General features: G+C 47.2%; 1 protein-coding gene across 6 annotated transcripts in view; it reads right to left on the bottom strand.

Annotated features, from left to right (window-relative positions):
• Positions 1 to 16,192, bottom strand: part of LOC142585632 (glutamine--fructose-6-phosphate aminotransferase [isomerizing] 2-like) — an 81,532-nt gene that overhangs the window by 49,757 nt on the left and 15,583 nt on the right. For all 6 annotated transcript variants that reach the window (XM_075696592.1, XM_075696575.1, XM_075696567.1 and 3 more), the window contains exon 2: positions 7,044 to 7,151. In XM_075696592.1, coding sequence (XP_075552707.1) covers positions 7,044 to 7,151 — 108 coding nt within the window. The remainder of the gene's footprint in view (positions 1 to 7,043; positions 7,152 to 16,192) is intronic.

Genomic DNA, 16,192 nt, shown 5'->3' on the forward strand with positions numbered 1-16,192 from the left:
TCTTGCATTGCAGCTCGCCATTCTTAACAAGGCCCTTCACTCCATCTGAGGAGGACATGGCAGAGTGACAGCAACCCAGGCACCCGCATGCTACCCCATTTATGGCTAACTATACTAATTCCTTATTATACAACTTAGTTGCAGACTATAGCTACATTTCTTTGCATGGAGAGGTATCATTTGATACCATGCATTTACATATTCCTATGACATATACAAGTGCCCTGACCGACAGCTCTTTCTCTGGAAGTGGTGACAATACAATGAAATACCAGATACTCCAACGCCATGTCAAGTAATCGAAGAAAACCTCATCTTCAAAAATGGTGGTGGAGACCTTTGGGTTCCAAGTCCAAATGCACGTAAATATACTCTGTAACATGATCCACACACGTTAACTATACTCATTTGTATGATTAAATGAATGAAGAGGATATTAAGCTATGAAGTTGTGAGCATAATTAAAATCACCTGAATGGAATAAAATACTGCAAATAGTAATATGGCAAGTGAAAAATTCTACACGCAGAGAGCCTCTTTTGAATGTGTTGCTCAGGCGGTGCCCCACCTTTGGCTCTTAGTAATTACCGTGCTTGAATGAGCACAGTGCTGAAACCACCTCCTTCAGCTTTTTGTGCATATGCACCTTTTTAAATATGCAGAAAAATTTCAGGCTACAACAAACATAATCATGTTGAAGGTATGGGTGCAACATCCGAAATGGAAATTTTTTCACACAGCTTTAACAGCCGAAGGGACCAGCAAGGTAAACTGTTCCAGCACGTGCGCAAGGGCGATAATTGAGGGCCAAATTTTTTTTTTAAAACTAACTTCTCCAGCTAAATCGTATAATTCTGAACGATCAGCATTCTCTTCAGTCGCATTCACCAGCATTTGAACTCGGACTGCATCACAATTAAATCAGAAAAAGAGTAGAATCCAACACTGAATGTGCCAAAACATGTAGCACTAGAAAAACATGTAGAATGAAATGGTTGTTAACCATTTCAGTCTCATTCTTTCTAATCCACAGCTTGTTAATTATCGGGCATAACTTCGCTTCTTAACCTTCGGGAAACGGTGCATTTTGGCTCATTAACACCGGCGACTTGAGGAGGTCGCGCGACCATTTGCGACTCGCGATCAAGAAGCGACTGAAGGCGACTGATGTTCACACCGGCAAGCCCGGCAGAGCGCGACCTGCAAGTCGCAATCCCGGAGATTATTGTTCTCAGCGAAAAACTCTCGGAATCCACGCGGAATTTGCCGCGACGCGGGAGGAGGCCGGATGTAGACACATTAAAGATCACTTCCGGTGCACCGCAGATTGGTTTATCAGCTTTGTGACCACAGACGCACGACTGAAAAATCGCACAGAGAGCGACTGGCCCGAAATGGTCGCTTTTCGAGAAAAGCGACCGTTTGCGACCATTTGCGACTGGTCGCTTTGCGACCACTGTCAGTCGCCGGTGTGAATGAGCCCCAATGATATTCCACGGCTTTTTGAACTGTGACACAATGATCGCGCGCGGTTATTTTTCGTCTGTCTATTGTTTGTCGCCATTTTGATGAGCGCCGAAAGGCTGTGGTGGGAAACCACCACCACTGTGTGGCTTCGGAAAAAAATCTGCGCGGCGGCACCAGCGTATCTGGAAGTAAGATCGAATAGCGCTACTATACTATACTATGTTTCAGTAGTTCCGTGCAGCACTGTGGAAGATGCAGGTTTCTTCGGCCAATCAGGGGGCGAACACGTATATTAAAGGTGCCCTTTCGTGCCCCGTCGTCTGCTAGAGGCGAGCGCTGCAGTATCTACTAAGACTGCAACTGTGCAGCGATATCAGCTGTTGTGATAGCAGCAGTAGAAAATTCGTTTCATATTCGCTCTGAAATCAAAAAGGCGTGGGTCTCCAAGATATTTCGATACAGAGGAGAAAAGGTTGCAGCGACGGCGGAAGTGGAGGATTCAAAAGAAGAGCACTCGGCCAGCGTGTCAAACTAAAGTCTCTGGATAAAAAAAAAAAGTTTCATCTATAGACCTTAGTGCGACATAAGCTCCCTAGATATGTCGCACGAGTTGGTGGCGCTATCTCTTGATCCCTCTTGTAACATCCCCTTTTACATGGTGAGCTCACTAACATTCATAAGTGCAGTCATTTTCTTAATTAGAATTCATGCATATTTACCACACTCCTTCTGCACTGTTCCAAGCATGTCTGTTCAACGCCAACTTATTCATTCCTGAAGCATAAAAGAGCACTTGGAACGAAAAGTATTCTATGCGCAGCCTGTAACGACACCCAGTGGCGTAGCTAGGTCGTCTGGCATCCGGGGCCCATAGGTCTTCTGTCCCCCACCCCGGGTGTAGTCGAGGAAGGCGAGGATATTGACACTTTCCGGGTGTCTTCAGACGTATATGACACCCCCCCACTGGCCCCTTGCACACGCGGCCAGTGCCCCCCCCCCCCCTGTTGCTACGCCACTGACGACACCCCCACAAGCGAGTCAGCGGATGCCATTTTTGTGAAGGGCGAAGCACTACCCAGGAGAGAGTCCTCCATGGCGTTGAGGCTGTGCCGACTACATGTATAAATTTGGCCACTGTCAAACCAAATAATTGTTGGTACTTTTTAAATGCAAATGAATGTCTGCAGGGCAGCGTTGCATGATTTTTTTTCTTTGGAGTTATCCACTTGTTCGAATGAAAACGTGCATTTTTCAGTATCATAGAGCCTCAATAAATATTTTATTAAAGGGCCTCTAACCAGCCACATAGCAAATTTTGGTTATTGGGGGGCGAGCTCCACCACTGGAAAAGCTGGCGCCACCGTCGGCGTGACGTGACATGAGAGGTAACGTGGACACAGCGGCCACGTCGGCTGCTTTGGAAGCGCCGAAGCGAGCTGAAAATGAAAGTTTAATGTCCCACCTGCGCCGCGGTTCTGATTAAGTGGTGAGGCTTTACCGCCTTGGGTGTCTGCTTGACAACATTTGAAAGTACTATAATAGGTATTGGCTGCCTTTGGAGGCGTGCAGCATGGTAGGCTACTGCTCGGTGCCGCAGTGCCGGACGTTGTTAAGAACGGCCAGCTGCAGTGCAAGTTTTGCCGGCCAGTTGCAACAGCGGCGGCAGCTTTCCTGGAGCGTCGCCGCAAACCTCTAGCCACGGCGTGACTAAGTCGACTGTGTGTGAACAACAATACGTGCGTCCTCGACTCTCCGTCGCTGGAGCCGAGTTTGATGAAGTCGCCATTGTGACTAAACGGGTTCGGCGGACAAACTATTGTTACTGAGCCGCGGGAACGTCTACTGAGACCCCTTCCCACGCGCCGACCAAGACGCCAGACAATGGGCGGCCGGCGGGCGCGCTGCAGCTCGGGGAATAAATGGCCCTACGGTGCCGGGTCGTCTCCTCTACGGTGCCTCGTCTCCCTACGGTGCCTCGTCTCCCTACGGTGCCTGGTCAACTCACCTACGGTGCTTGGACGGCCGTTTCCGTCACCTGGGTATCGGGGGAGGACCGAGTGTTTATAAACTGCTGTTGTGCGGCTGCTCAGGACGCACTCTCTCAAGCAGTCATGCTAGGCTGATGTACTCTCTCAAGCAGTCATGTTAGGCTGATGTACTCTCTCAAGCAGTCATGCTAGACTGATGTAGATACTGTAAATAAACCCATATTCCTCGTTCTCGATGAGAAGCAGTCCTTCCCTTCATCAACGTCCTCAGCGTGGATAAGTTGGACGACGGCATGGCCCAGCTACCTTCTAATTCATGCCCGACTCCAATCTTGACAACGGATCACGAGCGATGGGATTGAGCCCCCAATCATAACAACGTACGCAACGGAGCCCGGTGTCAGCCTTATTCACACGTAGCCACAGGGTAAGGAGCTGCGTGAATCTTAGCTAGCGAAACTTAGAACCGGCAGACAGCCATCGGCTACAACTCGGGTATGCAGCAAGCACAGACGCGAGGAATATTTCTGCTACAGCCCCGGGACTGCGCGATGTTCGGTGAGCAGCAGAAAACGCGCACTGAGACGCTCGCCCGCACCCGCTGCCCGGCTAATGTCATGACGCTTTATTACGTCTATGAACTGTTGATACTAGATTCTGGCAAGTTCACTAGAACGGAAAGGGAGCGGTAAGAAGCGCATTAAAAGAAGGCATGGCACATGGTCATGTTTGTGTTATGAATTAATGCACTGGATTACGAAAAAGAAGCAGAGGGAAATCGCACGCTGAGAAGGCCGATAAACATACGGTGCGACGCTGCTTGAGAAATAATATTGAAATGTCCAAGAATTTAGAAGACAAGATTGAACCGTCACGACGGCACATCACAGTCGCCGTAGGCGTCGAAGTCTCTACGACGAAATTATTTTTGAACAGTTCTGATAGCGTCCACGCAACAATGGTTGCTAGTGTGCTGTCAAATGCTCACATGCTGCGCCCTGAAGCTCACGGCACGGTGCGAAAACGCGCTCACAGCGAAAGCAAAACGCTGTGCGCGGACACGCATGTAGACGCGCAGTCGGTCAGTGCAAACCCGTGCGATCGCTGCATTGAGGCTTCATTCTGTTATGCTCCATTTGGTTATACAGACAACCGCTAAGAACATATTTCACATAGTTTACTCTTTGCCTACCTTTCACACAAGAAGCCGGTTCGGGAGACTCCATCGCGGCGACCGCGCGCAGTGGCCTTCACTGTGCGCATTCTTTAAAAAGATAGCGTCTGTAAGCGATTCTGTGCTTTCAGTTTGCCCAAGATTATTATATCGACAGTCAAAAACTTCCCTCGTTTTGAGAGTACCTACATAAATGCCCAGGAGGGCTGCCGCGTGGTGTTCTTATTGAGCGCCGTAAGCGAAACCTATGAGGAGCGCGCCGCGTGATCCCTCATACTACGCAAGGGAGGCGCTTCCGACGGATGGCGACTCCGTAACTCCTCGCCGCCAATACGCTGGAAGTTGTTACGTGCCATCTAGGGAGCATTCTAGTGCAAGAATTTTTCAAATTGGTTCATTAATAGAAGGTTAACAGAGAGAAATATTTCAGCGCCGCAAACTATTTCAGGAGGTGAGCGTCACTGCCAACATGGACTTTCTCCACTTGCCCCCATCGCCTCCGCAAGCAAAATTCTTTCCCTGCGGCGAGTGAACTATAGTCGGATACAACTTAAGGCAGGAGAGGCCCTGCCCAGATAACCGAAGTGCGGTAGCCGACTGCCTCCGCTACTAAAGAAATAGTCCCACTAATGCGACTCGGCCCGGTTCGAAGCGCGGGCTGTTCTCCGTCGGCGGGGTCACCGACTGTCCGGCTCATGACGTCTGTCTAGAGTGCGCGCTCATTGGTGGAGGCTCGTGTGCATCCGCCTTTGAGGGGCAAATGCCGCTGCCTTCTTATGCTGTCTTCTAAAGTTATACTCGACTATAGAATACCTGCAACTACAGAATACCCGAGCTGGAGGATCGCGTGACGCATACGGCACGCGATCCGACAAGAGAATTTCGCAGGGAGGGATATGAAACTCCTGTCTGAAATTTCTGTGCGCCCAAGGCTGTCAGAATGATTACACAGTTTTCAACTACGTCTGTTGTCATCGCCCGTCTAGTTAGAGCTCCATTGCCGTACTGTATAAATTTTTGTGAGGCCCTAACGGTAACACTGTCGCCAGTGCGACAAGAAGACACCCTTAAAGGGGTAAACATTCTTAGTGTGAAATACTGACAAACGTGCAATGACCAGTTCGTCGCTTCACATTTATTCAGCGGTATTCTGCTACCTTAACTGAAGGTCGCCAAGAATTAAAATTTACCTGAGGGCACTACGCGAACGGCGTTCACTGTGCCTTGATGGGTGTTGTTCATGAATGAATATTTCTCGTTCATTGTGAGCGAATACGTTTAATTAGCCAAATTTATCAAGGTAACTAATCGAGAAGATGTCAATGAAAAGGTTGTGGATGACGTTTACAAATGACCGATAACAACATTTAACACAACCTAGGACTCTTGAAGAAACCGCTGTGTTGGCATAGTGGCTAGATATATACACCACAGCGCTAGAGCTCGCGGACAACTTTCTGTTGAAATGAACAGAAAGCGCTACAGGGGCGGAAGCTTCTGCACGTGTGTTACTGCGCCAAGTAGTCCAGCAGAGTTTGACGACGCGACAAGCTAGTTCAAGGCTTTCGGTTTTTCGGGACAGGTAATCAACGCTGCAGCTTCCACTTGCGGCCGTTTCGCATTTGCCCAAAAGCGGGAGAAAAGCAGGAAAATAAATCAAATTTCACACACAGCGGTACATCTTGTCTTGCTTTTTCAGGGAGCGGGCACTTGCCAGATTTGTACAGAGACCTGCGTTTTCTCTTTATTATCAAGAAAAACAAAATCCTTTCATCGCCAGTCGTTTCTTCACTGCCGTCTATGATTTCGTCAATGGACGTGGGGTCTGCGCGGGCACGTTAAACGTAAAGCTCTGCCCCCAACGCCTTGGGGGCAGAGGTTTTGACGCCAACCTCGCAGGCCCCCTGGAGGGCCGTTGATTATGAATGCAGAGACAGTGGCGTAGCCGGCGGATGACGACACACCGGGCACGAGCCTTATTTCACAAGCATTAAGTGGCCTTTTGTTCAATTTTGGCGCCTGCGTGGTTAGTACTGCTTGCTATTAAACACGTGTTTTTTCGAAAACGCTTGATCGAGCAATAAGACTGCAGTACATAGCTACATATAGGAAGGTGAATGAAGTCTCATTTTACGCACACAAGCACTTCAGGTGCGGGTATCGGCGATTTCACCGACACAAGCATGGTCCTGGCCACGAGACGTAACGCGAACTCAACTCGATCAGTGCCCATCCTAATGTATACAGTATTTTTTTTTCCTTTCTATTAAGATGCAACTTTAGCGTTTGAAGCGTAGGGCGATCAGTATCACGACAATAGGTCACGATAATGAGATGAGTCATGATAACAGACGTAAATTTACAATGACAGGGCTTCGCTCGATCGGCTGCTTAGCAAAGTTATCTGAACTCACCAGCAGAATCGTAGCCCCTATACTCCAGTCGCTGAAGGCCCTTGATGAGACATTCCAAGATTTCCCGTCGTGTCTTCGGTTCGAGGTAATTCAGGTAGGCGAAAATTCCTGAAATGAAAGAACGCCGAGCGTCAACAATCGGAGCACACGGAACGCCAGCGAGAATATAACGACACCCGCCGTGATTGCTTAGTGGCTCTGGTGTTGCGCCGCTAAGCACGAGGTCGCGAGATCAAATCCCGGTCAGGGCAGTCACATTTCGATGGGGGCGAAATGCGAAAACACCCATGCACTAAGATTTAGGTGCACGTTAAAGAAGCCCAGGTGGTTAAAATTAATCTAGAGTCCCACACTACAGCGTGCCTCATAATCAGATCGTAGTTCTGGCACGTAAACCCCCATAATTTAATATTTATATAACCACGGTCGAGCTGGAAGGCGAGCACAGTGCTATATATACGTATATCGCTTTAGGGCGCCCGTGATATAAGGAAGTGCAAATGCAGAAATAATCAGGTAATCGAGAAATCTGCGGAGTACAATCAACCGCTCGATATGGCTTTCATAGATTATGAAAAGGCATTTGATTCAGTATAGATACCAGCAGTCATAGAGGCATTGCGTAATCAAGGAGTACAGGAGGCATACGTGAACATCTTGCCAAATATCTACAAATATTCCAGAGCTACCTCGGTTCTCCACAAGCAGAAAGTTGCCTATCAATAAAGGGGTCAGGCAAGGAGACACCATCTCTCCAATGCTATTCACTGCATGCTTAGAAGTATAGTGTATCTAGTACACTATACTTAGAAGTATTAAAGGCATTAGACTGGGAAGGCTTAGGAGTGAGGATAAACGGCGAATATCCCAGCAACCTTCGGTTTGCAGATGACACTGTCCTGTTCAGCAACATTGGGGACGAATTACAACAAATTATTGAGGATCTTAATCGAGAAAGTTTAAGAGTGAGGTTGAAAAACAATATGCAGAAGACAAAGAAAATGATCAATAGCCTGGCATGGGAACAAGAGTTCAGGATCGCCGATCAGCCTCTAGAGTCGGCGAAAGAGTACGTTTATCTAGGTAAATTATTCGCAGGGGACTCTTATCAAGAGAAGGAGATTTACAGAAGACTAAAAATGGGCTGGAGTGCATACGGCAGACATTACCAGATCCTGACTGGAAACTTACCATTATCACTAAAAAGAAAGGTGTACAATCAGTGCATTCTACCGGTGCTAACATATGAGGCAGAAACTTGGAGACTGACAAAGAAGCTCGAGAACAAGTTAAGGACCGCACAAAGAGCGACGGAACGAAAAATTTTAGGCGTAACGTTAAGAGACAGGAAGAGAGCGGTGTGGATCAGAGAGCAAACGGGGATGGCCGATATTCTAATTGACATTAAGAGGAAAAAATGGAGCTGGGCAGGCCATGTAGTCCGTAGGGTGGATAACCGGTGGACCACTAGAGTTACAGAATGGGTGCCAATAGAAGGGAAGCGCAGCCGAGGAAAGCAAAAAACGAGGTGGAGTAACGAAATTAGGAAACTTGTAGATTGAAATTGGAATCAGCATGCGCAAGACAAGGGTAATTGGAGATCGCAGCGAGAGGCCTTCATCCTGCAGTGGACATAAAACTAGGCTGATGATGATTATGAATGCAGAACGAGTTATTGGTGGCCAACTGTACGCTATATAGGCTCACTGCCAGATTATTACGCAAGAGCACGTTTCGTCCCTAGCTAATTAAGGATTTAGGGCGAATCCACCCGAATTCACAAGATAGTCTTGAACCCACGAAAGTGTATTCTCAGGATGGTCTCGTGGTCTCACAGGAGCTGAAGGAAGTGATAGATTTGGGTCGGTTAATTGATACATAGCTGGGCGAAGGTACAAAAGCAGCGCTGCTCGTACGTGTCGTCGCCTCATGTCCTGCAACATGTTACGGGGAGGTTAAGTTACGCGAAGTGATTGTTTAGAACGCAAATAAAAGTGAGCAGACGAATCAATGACTCCCCTCTCACTTTTTCTTTTTTACAACTCTTGTAAGAAAAAAGAAATCACCGCCCAAGCACTCCGTACAGATGGTTAACCAGCGAAGCTGAAAAGTGCGGCCCCGGTGCTTATCACTGGGTCACTGGGTTAATCCAGGCAGTTCATTAAACGACGGCTTGGTAAGCTGCCGGATCCTCGGTACGCAGTTGCTGCTTGCGCTCGGCTGCACGAGCCTGTTCTTGTGCACGAGCTGCAGCATCGGCACGACGTAGACGAGCTCGTTCCCGGTTCTGGTCGCGGCGCTGCTGATCGAAAGCTGCCTGCTTCTCAGGAGTACGTATGACGCGTGGCATACCCATTTCGGAGCCGGAGAGAAACTGCTGTGGGCGTACTCGGCTGCAACGGAGAGTAATGACGACACTAATAGCGCAGCCAATTGCGCGCCTCTAAGCAATGCTAACGACTCAGGAAAAAAATATAATAATTTACATTTATTAGGGATGGAAACATCGTCACTTATGCAAAGGGCATAAATATATACAGGATGTCCCAATTGACTATAATGCACCACGATTTAAAAAAAGATAGGAATTCGTTACTCGAAGAAAACCTAGTGCATATTGTTTACAGTACAGTGGAGTAGCTGCCAGTAATATTTTCGTTACTGATATTCAATTAGGTAATTGTAATTAATTATCTAACTGAACACGTACTATCCTAACGTCCGAAGCGTTAATGAGAGATTTAAAGGTACAGCCAATGGACATCTAAATGTGGTATTTTCAGCGACGTACTAATTGCGGACTAATTTTTTTCTCACTGATGAATAAACCTCGCCAAATATGGACCACGTGACTGCGCTCCCACCCGGATTAGAGTCACTGGAAAAAATTTCAGAGTACCGCATTCGTTTTCCCCGCGCCGCCGACGCGTTCATTGGTCCAACCGTACCACGTGACTTTGGGGCGCCATATGCCTTCCAAGCGCCGGGCGGGCCGGCTGAGTTAGAACGCAGGCAGCGCCGGTTCCCTACGTTTTTTGTGTTCCGATTGTCGCGCTCGCATTTGACTGCAAGGAAATCATACCTGGCTGCTGCGCCTTCGGATGCAGCAACTGAACTGAGTCTGGAAATACTTGTTTTTCTAGATTCCGACTGGGAAAAATGACCGAGAGCGTCGTTCTGCGCGGTTACACAGAATCGGCCGGGAGAACTTCAAGCCTACAAAAAACACCCGCGTGTGCGAGGTATAAGTACACCTTGCTTGTGCTTTTCGGCACTGTTTTAGAAGATATTTAAGCGAAGTGCACGCGGTGTTAGCGATGCTACGAAAATTGGAGTTCATTGCAAGGATCGTTCGCGTCTTGCACGCTTGACGCGGGTGCACGTGTACGCGTTTGTTGCTCAACACACGCGGTTATTCCGTGCTCGTGGCACGCGAAGACACTTGTCGCGCGAGAATTCCACGTCCTCACGTGCACCAGACACTCGCATGATTTCTCCGCGCACGTGAGCGCGCTCTCGCCTCGAGTCACTCGACCCATATGACACTTGTTTTTCGCAGATCTTGACGATCGCAGTCAATAAAAGCATGGTCAATACGAGGCCCATGATACTTCCTCTTTTCCACTTATCCCTTGCTCATTTATACATACGCATTTCGAGCTTGAAACCAATGGCCAGGTGATATTCACAACACATGCTTCAAATTTTGAGCTTGTAAGCCGAGCACATGCAATGAACTGAAGTCAGCATACATATTATGTTTTATGTTGAAATGCTACGGTGCATACCCAAATAATGTTGTGCTTGATGCATAACAAGAAATACAAAACAACAGAACACCCAGTAGCTTTAGTTTCACTCTGTCACTATGCATGTTACATAAACCGCTCTAAAAGCACAATAATTTTATACATCGCCTATGTAACTTAGAAAAAAAAGTGCTGCGTCACCAGCGGGCGTTCCTGTTTTTTTTCTTTTTTACATATGCAGCAAATCTTGGCAGTCTAAGAAAACAGCCATAAATAAGTTGAGAAGAGTAGCCTCTCATGAACGCACGAGACAGCCGCGTTCATAAATCGCAATGTAGCAAACTCTCGCTCATTATCAGTGTACAGAAGTACATATACGTTGCTGTAATCACGCAAATGGCTCATATTGGCCTTCCACAAGATCTAGTGCGCAAAATGGTCATCGAAGTTGGTTCACAGATCGTCTTACGATCACGGCAAAACACCGGTGCGCACACGGCAGTCGCATGTGTGTCGTGCGTATATACGGCGGACGAAGTCGCCCGGCAGAGTCAAGAACGCGCGGTATCAGTTTGCAAACTAAATTAAATGTATCCGATTTAGCTTGTGAAATTATACAATGAACGTACGTGCCTGTGACACTGTCAGGTGTTAGTTTCGTCCTGCTTGGAAACATTCAATAGAAGCCGACGGCGGTCCACGATGTTCATGCCCAAAAGCACAAGTTTGCCTCATTCTGGCTCGAAGTGACGAAATGTTTCCTTCGTAGCTCACTCCGCGGAAGGGGAAAAAAAAACGCGAGCATAAGCTCCCGATAGCAGCGCTAAGCTGCTGCCCACAATCGTAGCACAGTTCCAGCAGTAAACACGATCGGCGTGCAAAACAACCACCGCACAAAATTACTTCTCACAAAATAACATTTTATTTTCGTTCTTAGCAACCGTTATCTCCGGGCACAATATATTTGTACTTCAGTAAACACTCAACCCGATGTGGCACCGAATATCAAAGCTCTTCCAACACGGCGGCCTTCCCGCGACGCAGTAGGCTTGGAAGGTATATGGCGGTGGCCGCTCAGTGTTGCCAGTCAAATCCCGACCTTTGCGGTACTCTGAAATTTCTTCCAGTGACCCGGATCATAAAGCAGCGCCCTCGAACAGGCTCCCTCTGAGTTATCCAGAACGAAATAAAGGAATTAAAGAAAGACCATCGTGATCGTGCCTGATCTGCCGCGCCCCGGCCGAAGCAACACGTCGCGTTTGGTGTTAGTGGAAACAAGCTGTGATAGCTGTTGTCTTAGCGTAGACAAAGTGCACGGATGTTTTTTTTTTCGTTTCTACAAAACATATCACCATAAAAGCGAATTGACAACGTCAGTGCAAAGGTCTAAAGGTGCGTTTTGTTTCGAGCCAGTAGCCATGTCTTTCTCTAACGAGCAGAAGGTAAACATGATCCTTGCCTTGGGATGTGCAAATGGCAACAAGAGGAAGGCCGCAAGTATATATATCAGTCATGGAAGTGTGGCGGTAGAAGAAACGCATCGACTATAATCAGAAATTATGAAAACCTGACAAACCGGCAGCTTCAAGAAACAGCGGCGGAGAACTCCATCTTTCAGTCCCAGCCTACGCACCGATGCTATAGCATTTATGGCCTCAAACCATCATGCTAGCGTGCGGGACGTGGCCGCCCTGCAGGTACAATTTCCAAGTCATCAGTTTGGAGGATTCTAAATGACGGCCTTTCATCCGTACCACCTTAACCAGCCCCAATGCTTGGGAGATATGGACCTGTAGAATCGTCTAGATTTCTTGAATTAGGTCCTCACAAAAGCCGATCAGTCACCGTACTTCTTGAGCAACATCATGTGCACAGATGAAGCCAATTTTCACAGAAACGGTCAAGTAAATTTGCATAATGCACACTATTGGAGTCGCTCCAATCAACACTGGGTAAAGCGCAATCGGCACCAGTACCAGTGGTCGTTCAATGTGTGGTGCGGCATTTACGCCGGTGCTATAATCGGTCCCATCTCCTTTGATCACACACTGACTAGACAGCGTTAAGTGGACGAAATCCTTGATGCAGTGGTAGATGAGTTTCTCGGCGAAGTCCCGCTGTCACACATTCCATTTCTTTGGTATCAGTAAGATGGGGCGCCAGCACACAGCAGCAGCCGAGCACGAAACTGGCTGGATGCGACTTTTCATGCGCAATAGATTGGAAGGGACGGGTCTGCAAATTGGCCGGCTAGGTCACCTGACCTCTCTCTACTCGATTTCTTTCTTTTGGGTTATGTGAAAGAGCGTGCGTAAATGATTGAGGCGGACGTCAGATCAGTTCAAGGCAAGGATAACGGATGTCTGCCGTAGAATTCCGGCGTCGGTCATCAAGAAAGCCACTGAAGATGTGATAAAGCGGACTCAGTACTGCGTATCTACAGAAGGAGACCTATTCGAACACGTCCTCTAGGTAGCAGCTGGTGTTCAACAGAGCTTACGAATTCATAGATAATAAGGGCACACTGAAACCTGATTTTTTTCTGTTTTTTTTTTGGTGCAGACATGCTGATAGCCAATTCGGATCATATAGAAGTGGTAGATTTACTTTCTTGAACGCACCGGTTTTGTCTTTTCTCTACACGTTGCTCGCTTCCCGGTCTATTTATTTCGCTTTTATTTTTTGTCACGAACCTGTTTGTGCAGCACGGATACAATTTCATGAAAAATAAAACGGTCACTTTAATTTGGCTTTGATCCGAAGCAAGTTTCTGGCGCAAGATGTAGCTACGCACGCACTCTTTCGATGCGGTGCGAGCAACGACAAGATTTTGAAACATTCTATGCCTATCACATTGCTTTTCCCATTTTGTGCGTGGTCAGAGCGGCACTTCGACCCCGTTATCAAGGGGCTTTTGTTATCAATGTGATCAGTCGGCCTCGAGATACGGATAATAAGTGTGACGTAGAGAGGAAGGAATAGCTGCGAAGCCAAGAAACCTGCTGTTGATGATCCTTCCAAGGTAAATACACCTGGTAGCGAAGCTTCCATAGGAGACCATACGTTCAAAACATGGCGGTTCATCGGTGGTTCACGGGGCTTAGCGCCATCTGTGTGTGGAGGGAATACTTCAGGAGGAAGAAAAAAATGATGTGACGCCACATCTGTTAAAAACAGAAGCGACGTCATTTTGTTTTCGAAGGCGCGAAATTTGTTTTGTTGGCCTGCCTTTAGAGCTATATATTCGAATGCCCCGCCATTCGACTTGATGGGCGTTTCGAGCTTTCAGCGCGGCAAGCGATGCAGGAAAAGGCCAGCCGTACGGCTGTCGAAATCGCACCCCTGCACAGAACATACTTTCTTTAGAGGCCGACGAAAGCTTCAGGTGTAGAGTGCTGATCATATCGTCGGATGCCAAGCCCGTCGGCCAGCGCAGTCGCACGAAAACAACTACACACTTACCTGGCGGTCGTAACTCACTGCTTTTGACTGAACAGGTTAGAAGCGATGAAGCTCTCAGCGTCACCACAATCAGACAAACTTCGACAAGCAAAAGCACAACATGTGAGGGAGGCGTATTTCGACAGGTGAACTTTACGAGCGCGCCTTTCCGCACCCTTGAAGAGGTGCATTGCATTGTGAGTGATAGCGGCGTCAACGCCCCCAGTAACGATGGGCGCTGAAAAGAGATGTATTTATTAATAATAATAAAATTGAATCAACTTGTATTTTCCTAACTCGTCATGAATATACCAAATTGACCAGGAATTTTATTTTCGTTGAATGAATCTAACTGTGTCTCGCTTGAATTAAAAAAAAAACGCCTTTTTCTTTCCCAATGTTTGTTCCCTCGAAACATAGTCGCGCTTCAATAGCTGCTCCCATAACCACCCTTGCTGATGTCGGTGACAGTACGTACTGAACCGCTTTTCGCCCAAAGCTTCGCGACCTATTTGGATAGACCTTGCTCCTTCCGTATACCATTATCAAGGTGATGCGCTGTCTCTCGGGTTTGTCACAGGCAATGCAGTTACTTTCAACCAGCTTATTTGAGGGTGCTGCTTTATGATGCGGGTGGGAGCGCACTCAAGTGGTATTTTTCATACTTATTGAGGTTTCTTTGCCAGTCGAAAAAAATTGTACGCAATTAGTACGTCGCCGAAAACACTGCTGTTAGATGTCATTTTGGGGTGCCTACAAATGCCGCATTGACACTTTCAAAATTAGGACAGTAGTTCTCGAGTTAGATAATTAATTGCAATTACCTAATTAAATCTCATAAACGAAAAAATTACTGGCGGCTACTCCACTGTACTGGAAACAATATGCACTAGGTTTTCTTCGAGTAACGCAACTGCTCCTTTTTTAAGTCTTGGCGCATGATAGTTGAGGAACACTGCATAATTCAATTAGTAACCAAGATGAGGCTAAGCCGGGTTCATTCGAAATCAGAATCAACAGCAGTCATGCGCAGCAGCACTTATACTCGGACTCACAGAAAAAGGAAAGAGAAAGAGGCCGCAGTTTCGCCGGAAAGGCGAAGCAGTATTAGTGATAGCCAAGTATGCGACAATTACACGTAGGAAGATTACACCACCGAGAGGACTCAGGCTGTGAAATTGAACTGTCTCGTACTATGAGGTCTTGTATATACTCATCACAACGATTAAAGTCCTGGGTTATCTCGTTAGCAAAGGCGGCATCCAGCCCGATCCGGACAAAATTTCCGCAGTGCTCAACTTTCCAAGCCCTCTTCGTGCAAAACAACTGCGCAGCTTCCTTGGACTGAATCGGGAAAATTCTGGCTATCTGAGCGAAGCAGCATGCACTATATCGAGTACATTATGTCCACCGTGGGCGGAATGAAAGTTATCAAATTTTGGTATGTACAGTCGACCACTTCAAGTGTATCAAGACTATTCGAAAAGTATTCGGATTTTCCATTATTGACTATTCGATTCACCGACCGAATCGAATGGGACAAAATTCAACTTGTTATTCCAAAGTTTCAAATATTCGCAACACTCTCAATGGACTACATCCCCCAACCACGCGTCCTCCAAATATAAAATACGTAACGCAGCTGCCGATAACCAAATACAAACAATAAAGCCAAACGGAAGTCGGTCACAGGAGGACGTCATGCAGAAACAACATTGTATACTTAGCCATTTATTTATCATTGTCTAGACAACAAGGCGAACCGTTCGGTAATGCAAGGTAATCCTTGCGTGCCGTAATGCCGCTCTCAGGGGACCGCCATCAGCTCAAAAATTAGATTTTTTTGTTTCGCAGCCCCTCGTAAGAAAGCTGCATAACCTAAGCTTTAGTGCGTGAATATACCGAAGCGCACGCTTAAAATTCAGCCTATGCACCTAATTAGGCAGAAGCAATAAAACA

The sequence above is a fragment of the Dermacentor variabilis genome, chromosome 1 (assembly GCF_050947875.1).
Source record: "Dermacentor variabilis isolate Ectoservices chromosome 1, ASM5094787v1, whole genome shotgun sequence".
Lineage (NCBI taxonomy): Eukaryota > Metazoa > Arthropoda > Arachnida > Ixodida > Ixodidae > Dermacentor > Dermacentor variabilis.